This window comes from Anabrus simplex, chromosome 5, assembly GCF_040414725.1.
Source record: "Anabrus simplex isolate iqAnaSimp1 chromosome 5, ASM4041472v1, whole genome shotgun sequence".
NCBI lineage: Eukaryota > Metazoa > Arthropoda > Insecta > Orthoptera > Tettigoniidae > Anabrus > Anabrus simplex.
Genome location: NC_090269.1, coordinates 55353492 through 55365266, shown reverse-complemented (window position 1 = coordinate 55365266; position 11775 = coordinate 55353492). Strand labels below are relative to the sequence as shown.

General features: G+C 38.7%; 1 protein-coding gene across 4 annotated transcripts in view; it reads right to left on the bottom strand.

Moving 5' to 3' along the window:
• Positions 1-11775, bottom strand: part of LOC136873738 (cytosolic carboxypeptidase 1) — a 762457-nt gene that overhangs the window by 272974 nt on the left and 477708 nt on the right. For all 4 annotated transcript variants that reach the window (XM_067146906.2, XM_067146907.2, XM_067146905.2 and 1 more), the window contains one exon: positions 10774-10952. In XM_067146906.2, the coding sequence (XP_067003007.2) occupies positions 10774-10952 (179 nt within the window). The remainder of the gene's footprint in view (positions 1-10773; positions 10953-11775) is intronic.

Below are 11775 nucleotides of genomic sequence, written 5' to 3'. Positions count from 1 at the left end.
TACTACTACTACTGCCACCACCACCACCACCACCACTACCCATTATCAGACTTCTTGTTGGGTAGAGTTATGAATCAGCGACCTTCATTTCTGTCAGTTGTTCCACCACACTTCCCTGAACACTTTGACTTTGGGTCCATCTGTGACTTCACTCCAGCGCTTCCTCCACTTTCTGTACCAACATCTTCCTTGGTCTACCTCTACGTCTTCCACCATCCACCTTCCAACCTAGCATTGCTTTTGGAGTTCTTGTTTCTTCCATCCTTTTGACATGATTGAACCACTTCTTTCTACGTTATCCAGAAACTTCTCTGTTCTAACCTAGCCCTTATCTCCTCATTTATACGATCTTCCTGATGAACTTCTTAGGAACATTTTCATTCCTAGAAGTCTGCTATCCTCCCTACATGTTGTAACCCATGTTTTTGCTACATACGTGAGGATGGGCATGAAATAGATCTTATATAGAGCTTTTCCTACATCATCTTGGTACCTGGTCATTCCATAGCAGATCTATGCTCTGATAAAACTTTCCTGAATACTGTACTCTGTTGAGATTTTCATGAATTAGAGTCCCTTCATGTGATACTATACTTTCCAGGTATTTAAAATGTTGGACTACCTCCAATTGCTCTCCTTGGACTTCAAGAGCACCCTTTGCAGTTATAGTCATGTTCCCTTCTGTTATTACAACAGTTTTACTCTTCTCACTAATTTGCATTCCCCATTCTTCAATTACCTGACTCCAAATATCAATTTTCCTTTGCATCTGCTGCACTTTCCCTACATACAACTATATAATCTGCAACAGCCATGCTCTTATCCTCTATGGTTCTAGCTTCTTTTTCACATTTTTAAAAACTTCATCCATTACAATAAGGAACAAAAGAGGTGACAGTACACTTCCTTGTCTGAGACATTTTATTTTCTTCGAACCAATCTGTCTTTACAAGCCTACTCTTACTGTTTCTGTAAAAAGCCTGGATCATCCTTATCAGATCCTCTCCAACTCCTTTTTGTATCGCTTTCCAAACTGTCTGCTCGGCAAACTATCATGTGCCTTACGTATATCAACAATGGTCATCACCACCTTCTTACTGAACTCCCAATTTTTCTCAACCAGTTGTCTCATACTAGAGATCAGGTCCACAGTTGATCTTCCTCTTCAAAAACCAGGATTCTATCATGAATAAACTCTCCCTCCATTAGATTCCACAACAGTACTGATAATCTGACAATTATCTTACACAGTTAATGACCATTAACAACAGTCACTTGCAATGCCTTGCAGGCACAGTAACACCAACATGGTCCGGCCCCGGGTTCGATTCCTGCCGGGTCAGGGTTTTTTAATTGTAATGATTAATATCCCTGGCCTGGGGACTGGGTATTTGTGATGTCCTGAATCTTCCTTTCCTCATACACAACATTCCACACTACCGCCATTCCAATTACACACAGGTTCATACAATAAGGTACCAGTAGGGGCAAAAGATCCACATGGGTCGACAACACGAACAAATAGCATTTTTGAAAGAAAGAAAAGAAAAAAACACCAACATGCATAATTTTATGATAAAAACTGAACATGTGAATATAGAGTTTTCACAACTGCATTGTACTTTTATTAGGTCGTGTTGAGTACACACAGTGTGTAGCAAACTTCCAGGACACATTTTTCACACATAGAAGAAAAAAGTGTGTTAAATGAACATGGGTATGGAAGTAAGAACTCATTTTCTATAACATTCTACACAATACATTACCCATGAGAAAGAGGTGGTGGTGATTTTTAAGAGGAAGTACAACTAGGTAACCATTCTCTCTGATAGTGGAAAAACAGTTTACAATAAAACAAAACTAATTATTCAATGAAGAAATTTCAAAATGAATCACAAAATAAAACAAAAATTATTGTACAAAGCCAAACAGGTCACAAACAAATCAAAAGGAAACGCAAGTTCCCTGAGTAACAGAACACTTGAAATTTACATACTCTTCATTAATCCACTCTCACACATAAAGCAAATGACAAGATCAACTGTAGTCATGCCATTGGCTAGTACGAGTCTGAGAGTCTCCTGTAGGCCGAGGTTCCATCTTAGGCCAGAGAGATCGCCAAACACTCTAAGGATGTGGGCCACGGTGAAATTGACACCACAAGAACACATTGGGGGGGGGTCTTCCCTCTTTAGAGTGCATAGATCTTCCATCCTCTCTCAGTGAAGGCCGGAAAGAGGACTGCCACCTGGTAGTTGTCTTCTTAATTGCTCTCAGCTTGTTGGGATTTCGGATAGCTAGCCACTCTTACTGTTGATAAACTTAACCATGATAATAGCTTAATATGGTTGTATGATCCATATTGACTTGTCTGAATCTACTACAGAACTATTTAAAATAGATTTACTTGAGTCTGCCTTGTCAATACACCTTATAATGAAAGAGAACTATTTATTCTTTGAACTGACATCACTGATGAAGGGAATGGATGACTTCCCGAAACATGTATGGTAAAATAAATAGTTCTCTTTCATTATAAGGTGTATTGACAAGGCGGACTCAAGTAAAACTATTTTAAATAGTTCTGTAATAGATTTAGCCACTCTGATTCACAGGACGTGAAGATGGTTTGACATAGCTGAGAAATATTTCTAGCAGGTATATTCACAGGTCCAGGAGGTAAAAGTACTGCTTCCTTTGCAGCTTCATCCGCATATTCATTTCCCACAATCCCAACTTTGCTTGGAAGCCACGCAAAAGTGATTCTGGTGTTAACATCACAACCTGACTAGAAGGTAATGAATCAAATCTGCTGTACCAGTGGGTGTTGCAGGAAACAGGTGTAAACAGACTGCAGAGAACTTAGCGAGTTGGTACACATGAGAAAGTGATTTCCTTTGTCACCCAGTACAAACCGCAGACTTTCTAAGATGGCAGAAAGCTCTACAGTATACATAATACAGACACTAGGAGGAGAGATCTTTGTGCCGACATTATCAGAAAAGAAAGAGCATCCCACATTTTCAATGCTAATAGAGAGCATTGTGAACATATCCTGTAAGAAAGAGTTTCATGTGGTATGCTGGTAAGTTCTGTTTCTGTGTGTTTCCCAGGTTTTTTTTTTTTTTTGCTATTGGCTTTACGTCGCACCAATCGCACCGACACAGTTAAGTCTTATGGCAAACATGGGACAGGAAAGGGCTAGGACTGGAAAGGAAGTGGCCATGGCCTTAATTAAGGTACAAGCCCAGCATTTCCCAGGATTACTGCACTGTGTAGAGTTGTAGAAAATGAGTTCTCACACAGAAATAAAGCGTTTCCAGACCCATGTCCATATAACATATTTTCTTCTTCTATGTGTGAGGAATGCCGGCCTCGTGGTGTAGGGGTAGCGTGCCTGCCTCGTATGCGGAGGCCCCGGGTTCGATTCCCGGCCAGGTCAGGGATTTTTACCTGGACCTGAGGGCTGGTTCGAGGTCCACTCAGCCTACGTGATTAGAATTGAGGAGCTATCTGACGGTGAAGTAGCGGCCCTGGTCTAGAAAGCCAAGAATTACAGCCAAGAGGATTCGTCGTGCTGACCACATGACACCTCGTAATCTGCAGGACTACGGGCTGAGCAGCAGTCGCCTGATAGGCCAAGGCCCTTCAAGGGCTGTAGTGCCATGGGGTTTGGTTTGATTTTATGTGTGAGGAATATGTCCTGAAAGATTGGCCGTACCTTATTGTTACACTATGTATAGTATGTGCCAAAGAGAGGTTGTGGGTTCGGATCCCGCTGATGTCCTACTGGCCATTTTCGTTCTGTACTTCACATCTCTTCAACATGTACTGTATTTACTCAATGTGCCCTAATAAGCTGGGAGTTTATTTCAAAAAAATGGATATTTTAAATAATCATTACACTTTGCAGGGTGTGTATGCATGTGCACACGCATGTGTACGTACGCAAGTGTAGGAAGAAAAAATCATGCAAAAATGATATGAAACAATATCTCAAGTAGCAGAGATGAAAGATCCATCCTTTATGCTTACAAGGGTCCCACCAACCTGCCCATAGAAGTATTGATATACAGAAAAATTAAAAGAGAAATTTCAATGTGGAAAATGTGACCATTTTCTGTGTTCCTATTAGCCGGAGAAGTTAACTACTGTCTCCGATAGAGCTCACACCATGCGTGGCCATAGAGCTACAACATTCTGTGAAAATAATGAAACTGCAAACTTTGAAAATGTCACGGTTTGTGCCAGATGACGACATGGTCCTGGATGTATCTCCGACTTGAACATATTACGTAGAGAAGGAATGAAATTCACTGATTTTTTAGCCAGACCATAGTCTTGACACTTGAGGTTTATGCCCTCAGACCCTCTTTGCTTGCCTCCAGACAAACGGTCTTGTCACTAGCCAATGGTCTAACCAATACGGACCAATGTTCTTGTCACTAGTCACACCTAAGTTGGCAGCCTTCCATGGTGCATTATTACATCATGCAAGTCGCACCAGGCTGAATTCCTAACTTTTTTGCATCCCCGTTGGTAAAGTTTCATCTATTTGTTAACACTGGCAACCGCCGATTGTTGAACACGATAATGGTGACTATTGCATAAAGGGGAATACAATGTGATAATCAGCCCTTCTTAACACTAATTATAAGAGAAAATGGAAGAGGCCCAGTCTTACAAAGAATGAAAGCACAGTACTGGCAAAAGAAAAGGAAGGATCACTGAAGGTATGAAAATGAAACCTAATACTGTACTGTCAGGATCAGAAGAGAACAAGAGTTGACTGCAAGATACTGGATAGAAAAGATGAAAGCAAGGAGCTAGTAAAAGTAATTAAAGTAACTCAGCTGGAGTCACACCATCACCACACTCCCAAGAAGAGAGCCCCTGGGAGGTTGTTCACCATAACATCAAAAAAATAAATTTTTAAAAATATGCACAACAATACATTCAAAATCTATTTTATTTAGTTACCTTTAATTTCTATCTTCCAAATAATTACTTGGATGTCAAAACGTAATCTCGTTAGATCCTCAATACAACAACTTGAAGGGGGTGGGGCAAAGAAGATAGTGACCGCAAGAGAAACCTGTTCCGTTTGCAGAACATTACAAGAAACTTGACACATGTGTAGGTGAATGCAACATCTACCACCCAATCAAACCAAGATATTACAAAACGGAAGACATCCAACACCTCTACAGCAAATGGTGAAACAGACAATTTGCTGGTTAAAAGAAGAAAGTCAGGACACTCTGGTGAAGCTACTTAGAAACAATCTCAACTGAAGAATTCCATCACTCATCAATTTAAACACCAGTGAGAGTCCTAGTTGAGAAACACTGCAAGAAGGACAAATTACACCATCATCTGTTCTTTTTCGGTGCCAAAAACCTATATGTCCAAGCCACAACGGGAATATCTGATAACAGCTGCTATTCATCAGAATGTGACACTATCACTACTTCCATCCATCTTGTGATAGATACTGTTACAACAGACTTGCACCAGCTGATACCCAGGACCTTTCTCTACACTGATGAAGCCATATTAGTTGCTGAAATCAAGCCTGATATCCAATGCTAATCCTAGGACAGAGTGAGGGACTGGCACAATATAAGATCCAAATCAACAAATGTAAAACAATACACTACAGAAGACACAAGAGCATAAATCTCCATTTCAACAAGGCCAACAACTGATTGTAATGATGACAGATGAGCCACACAGTGGACCTTAACACCAGGAAAGAAAAAAAAAACACACTGGAGCAAACCTTCAAACAAAATTTAGCTCAATGGATTTCATAGGCATACGTCCAGTTTGTCCAGCCATTGCATTGTAAGGTCTCTGTAGATATTCCTACAAAGTCTTCCACTGACCCACAGTATCAAATGCTTTCTTCAGACATTCTGCTATGACGTGGTGGATAGCTTGATTTGCTGCCCTGCATTCACAGTTGGAGGATGTTCACTTTACTCCACTTATAAAGCAGCGAACCACACTGTCCACCTTTGGTTCAGATTCTGTTCAGGGCAACCTATGTTCTCTGTAGGAAATCAAAATCAGCAGGAGGGTGCTTGGTGTTAAATAATGCCCAGCACTCCCTCTGAGATCCACTGCTCCATTCAGATTGCCATTCTGCCACTCCATTGCAAGTTGTGCTGATGAGCATCTGTGCCTTCTGAACTGGTGGCGATCATGATTTTAGGTGCCTGAATCGTACAGCCATGTCTTGATGGATACGAAAAGCTGTACTCTCTCATCAGTTTGTTAAGGAATCTTATTCTTAAGGGCTCAATATGATTCAACTCAGGTAAACAAAACAGAGGAGTGGATTTAATGGTGCTGCCAGTGGTACACATGGTTTGATTGAAGACTACGGCGGTCTTCTTAACACGTGGAGTGTTGAATCACAAGCAGTACTCTGCTGTAGAATATACTAATCTCATCGCTGATGTTTGCAGAGTGGATGCAAAAGCTCTCCACCTTACGCCAGCCAATTTTTGAAGGATTCTGTTACTTGTCCAGTATTGAAAAGATATGTACCGTACAAAGTATGTTTTCACAGCAGGCAGGCCTAACCAAAACCAAATATGAATGTTTTTTAAACTGTTAGATCCAAATATCTTTTGAAAAATTGGCTGGTATTTACCACAACCATAGAATCCTGCCTCACAGTGAAGCAGAACCATAAGACGGTTTAAGTTGCAGGGAATAACAACACATTCTTGTTGTATGAAAATTACTGAACAAATTTTCATGGTTGATGGTTTAAGTGAAAGCACTAGAGAATTTATTTAATAATTCGAAGTAATGAGTAATAAGTAATAAATACAGAGTTTACATACAATGAAACCTGTCTGAAAGACGACCCATAAAGCCTGATTATTAAAGGAACCAAGTTAAAATCCCATAAGGATAATGTAGTTTGTACCGCTATTTACAGACCACCAACCAGCCATTTTCTCTGTCTAACCTCTTTCGAAGAACAACTTCCCAGTGAAATTTGGAGGAGTATAACACGCACGAGAAAGACTTATGGCTGGCAAGTCCTTGCCAAGTTCTTGACGAGATAAGAGACAATCCCTACCACAGTTTTGTTGCAAAAGTTAAGGTCTACATTCCGTACCTGTATGAGTAAATGACTAAGCAGGGCATACTTAATTAAGTCAGCAATTCCCACTCTCAATTAGGTCAATTAGAAGGGAAGCATACTGATCTTTGTTTGTTAGAAGAATAAACTGTTCAGTACAGTTTTAAAAGCAGAGGGAAGATGGTTTGTGTCATAACAGTTCATCTTCATTTCTTGTGACGTGCTACAATGGTAAGAGATGTCGAAAAATGCGAGAAGAGTGTTATCTTGCCAAGATCATATAAAAATTACCAGCAGTACTGAAATTGGGTTATCAGAAAGGAAATTAGCCAAAAAATGTTAATGTAGCAGAACTAAGATCAATTCCACGTTAAAACCCCGAGAGCATTTAAAATGAGTGAACAGTTTGGATAATGAAGTTGTTAATGTAATTCACAAAAATAAAACAAAATTCAATTTTTTTATTTTTAAAAGTAAAGTAAATGGTTAGGCACAAAGTTTACACTGTGCTGTATTCTAAAGTACTATAATGTACAAGTGTAAATAAACTGCAGTAAACTATGCAAAATAAGAAAACCGCAATCAGAATGAATGAAGAAGTACTGGACAGATAAGAAGAATCAAACAGTACAACATTAAAAAAAAAAAAGTGTACATGGAAGACTCAAGTGGTCCAATGTAGCCAATAAAATAATAAGTGAACAGGTCCAAGATATTTCACAGTGTAAGACAATCCACTGAGGAAGAGGACAATAAAGTCCTTGAGACATGTACAGTATATTAGGTGAAAATAAATAATGAATTAAATAACTCTAATTACTGACAAGGCTGACTTTAAATATGAAATGTGTGTTTATTGGAGTAAAACAATCATCAACTCTTGATTAATACAGGTTTCACTGTACTTTACTTTCAAGTTATCATTGGGAAGAGAGATTGACTACCTACAAGAGGTTGGAGAAGTGATAAGGTCTTCAGACAGTTGAGTGAGTGTGGTGAAAAACATACTGTTTACATAAGCAAAGCAAAGTCATCTCCGTACAGGCCATGAAGGCCCTTGGAGTGGTGGAAAGTAAAGGCTTCCACGATTCCCAACCTCTGCACGTGATGGGGTGGAGTGGTTAGTTCACGCCCGGCTACCTTTGCCCCCAGGAATTAACCTGGTACTCATTTTTGGTGTAGGCTGAGTGAACCTCAGGGCCATATGCACCTCCAGAAATGGAAATCTCATTTCTTAAATTTTACGACTTCCTGATGGGGATTCGAACCCACATCCTTCCGGGTGAACCGAGCACGCCTTTACCGCCTCAGCCAGGCAGCCCCTACTGTTTACAAAGGCATCAAATTAATACATAGTGCTAATGAAATCTAAATTGATCCCAAAGAAGCCACTAGTTTGCCAATTTCTTCACAATGTATGAGTAGAATACTACATACTCCGCTATTCACACAGCAGAGAGGTCTTGAGAATAATATTGGCACACAGCTAACAATTTAGTCACCAATGATCTGGATAGTCAGTAATCAGATCAGTAAAGAAACAACATATTTCATTTCACTTTTCCTAATCGTCATTTTCCAAACTTTTCTACAGGCCAATAATTTTGATGCTATCTTACATATACTTATCATCAAGACTTCAAGAATAAGTGTTTGGGTATGTATTCTTTTCTATGACTTTTTTTGGTTATGTTTGCTTTTTTACGTTAAGACAAGTTAAAACATTTCAAGATGATTTCTTTCATAAAATTATGGACTTCTAGTGTGGTGGTATTTTTTTTTAAAGAGTATTCTATAAATTTTTTATATTTCTTTTTTAAGGCTGAAGAAGGCCCAATAGAGCCAAAACATGTACCTTTAATGTGTTTTTATTTAACATTGTTTGTATTTACTAAGGTGGACCAATTACATATTTTCCTTACCGTAAAGTCGCTACGAAAAAAAATTTGAGATTCTTAAATTGCAACAATCAGATTAGTACAGGTCAAATTTACAACACTTCCTATACTGTAAATTAAGACAATCTTTCTAATAAAACTATTTTGGTAAAAGAATAATCTGGCAAAATCTGGAATTTATTATTTATTATACAATCTTCCTGCAACAGCTGCAGGTTGCCCAAAGACAAAGAGTACCTTAACAACAATATATGGATATTGTATGATGTTACATGTACGCAATCGAGTGAGGCATGTCAAACATTTGTTTGAGGTCCACAAGCATGGTTCTTGAAGATCATGATGGACTTCTTGAGTATGGTAATTGCGATGTTATAGATGAAATCCCTATTCATACCAAAGGTATTGCAGAAGTTGACAAAAAATGTAGGTATGGTTCCTCGAGCACCTAACATCAAGCCGATTACAGAGATGGATGACAGCTTATACTTTTGCTTATGGAAGTCCACCATTTCTTCATAAATTCTTCTTTTTTCTGCATCGACCTCTTCCGGCTCGTTTTCGTTGGTCTCAAAATCTAATTGTTGGATCAATGATGAAACCTTCAGAACAGGATGGCTTAAAAGCAATAATGTCAATGCGTCAGTTGCTTCCTCTGTTGGAGAGACCATGTACTTCATGTACTTCTTCATAGACATTATAACCTTGTCCTCTCAAAGCGTTAGCTATCATTGATCTGGCTACATTATGGCGTGAGGTGCGTAGTAATTCACCATGTGGACAGGCTCCCAGGACATGTGAAAAAAGTTTCGAACTTTCTGTGGCAACGCCGACAGAGGCTGTTACCCTGGGATCTGCCAGGTACAGTATGCACAGCAGAAACATTGGCGTTCATTTTTATTGCATCACGCCATTCACTGCAAGAAATCCTTTATGATCACAAATCCATGTATTCACTGGAGTATACTGTTTAAACAGGACTACACCTTTGCCTTTATGCTCTTTCTTGCCCCAGTATCAAAAGCTCTTCTTCTCAATTCGAGTCGAACTTTCTTTGTATCTACAAAACCATGCCTTTTGTCTCGAATAGAGTCTGTTTCTGCTACATTCAATGCGGCAAGGCTCGTGCTGATTTCTTGACATAAGTTTCTTGTTGAGTGTAAAAAAAATGTTATTGAAAGATTTCAAAATTTTGCATGCATTAATATGTTGCAGATATATTTCCCATGATACACAAAATAAACCCAGACCTTTAAATTTCATTTCAGCATATATCATATCATTCACGACATCCATGGGAAGTTGCAAAATTTCCTTTAATGCTCCCCTAACCATAATATCGGCGTCATTTATAAATTTGACTGGAATCTTTTGTGGTGGTACTGTCTGAAATTTATATACCAAACTGGGACAGATTGAAGTGTTTATGATTACAAACTTTTGATCGGAATGCAAAGTCTGAATAATTACAAGCAAGAAATTCTACATGAGCAACAAACATGTAAATTATTCTACATATTGCAGTAAATTTCCCACATTTTTCCTGGTGCCTTAATCTTATAGCCAAAGTGTTTCATTACTGATATAGGAGAAACTGTGTTGGGGGAAAGTTTAACTGACTGTATATTATAAAAACACATGGAATGATAAGTCTTCAGAAAACAAAATTCATCAGAATAAATTTCTGTAAAAGATTAAATGTACATCAGATTCAGTAAAGAAAGAAGACAAAAAAGACAAAAAGAAAGACAAAAAGACATTTCATTAACTCACCACCCATTGATGACACCTTCCATATTCAACATTGGCACAATCTTGAAAAGGAATTTGTTTCTCAATCTTCCTGCTCTAGGAGTATTACCCAACAGGTAATCGAGAGTACCCTGCATTACCCACGAGGCATTGCTTTCTCCTGGATGAACACGAGCAGTCAGGAAAACAATATCTCTGTTCTGAAAACAAAAGTCAAAGTAATATTCACTACAATTTTACTATGGTACTGAACAGTGAATGTGAGGATAGTTTCACCTGAACTTGCCCACTGCTGCACTTTCTCCAAAATGGGACATTAGATTAAAAATGTATAACATAACTGACAGTATACAACTGTTTTTCCAAACCATTTTTGTTCTGGAGAACTCTAGAAATATTTAAAAATACCTTGGGGAACCCTGGCTGCCTGGCAGATATTTTTACCTCAGGAAAAATGGAATTTTGTACAATGGGTGAGACAAACAGCAAATTGTATTCTTCTTCTGTAAGGCCTTTTCCCATTTCAAATTGGGGTCGGATCTCCTAGCCATGTGTCACCAGTGTTCTGTTCCTTGTCATCAATGGAACTGCGTTTGTTGTTTCCAGGTCTTTATTTACCAAGGACATCCATGTTATTTGGAGTCTACCATGGTGTTTCAGTGGTCATTTGAGATTTAGCACTTTCCTAGTATTGCAGTCATCCAGTCAACAACATGAACTCTTCTCCTTGAGTCAGCTAAGGAATGTATTGGTTTTGAAGAAAAGAGTGAAACTGGTTAGAGGAGAACAATGTAGAAAATATGAGCCTTTCTTTTTTTTTTAATTGATGCCAAAAGGCACAAGCTCTTATATCTCTTCAGCAAGATCAATCCTGCAGCTTGAAGAAAGCCTATTTTCAAGATCTTAAATGGAAATGCCAGACTCAAATCAAGGAAGTGAAGAACAAATGGTGGAAACAGAAAGCTCAAAAAATTCAAATGTTATCCGAAGCCAAAGACGAGCAAATATGCACGAATTAAAGAA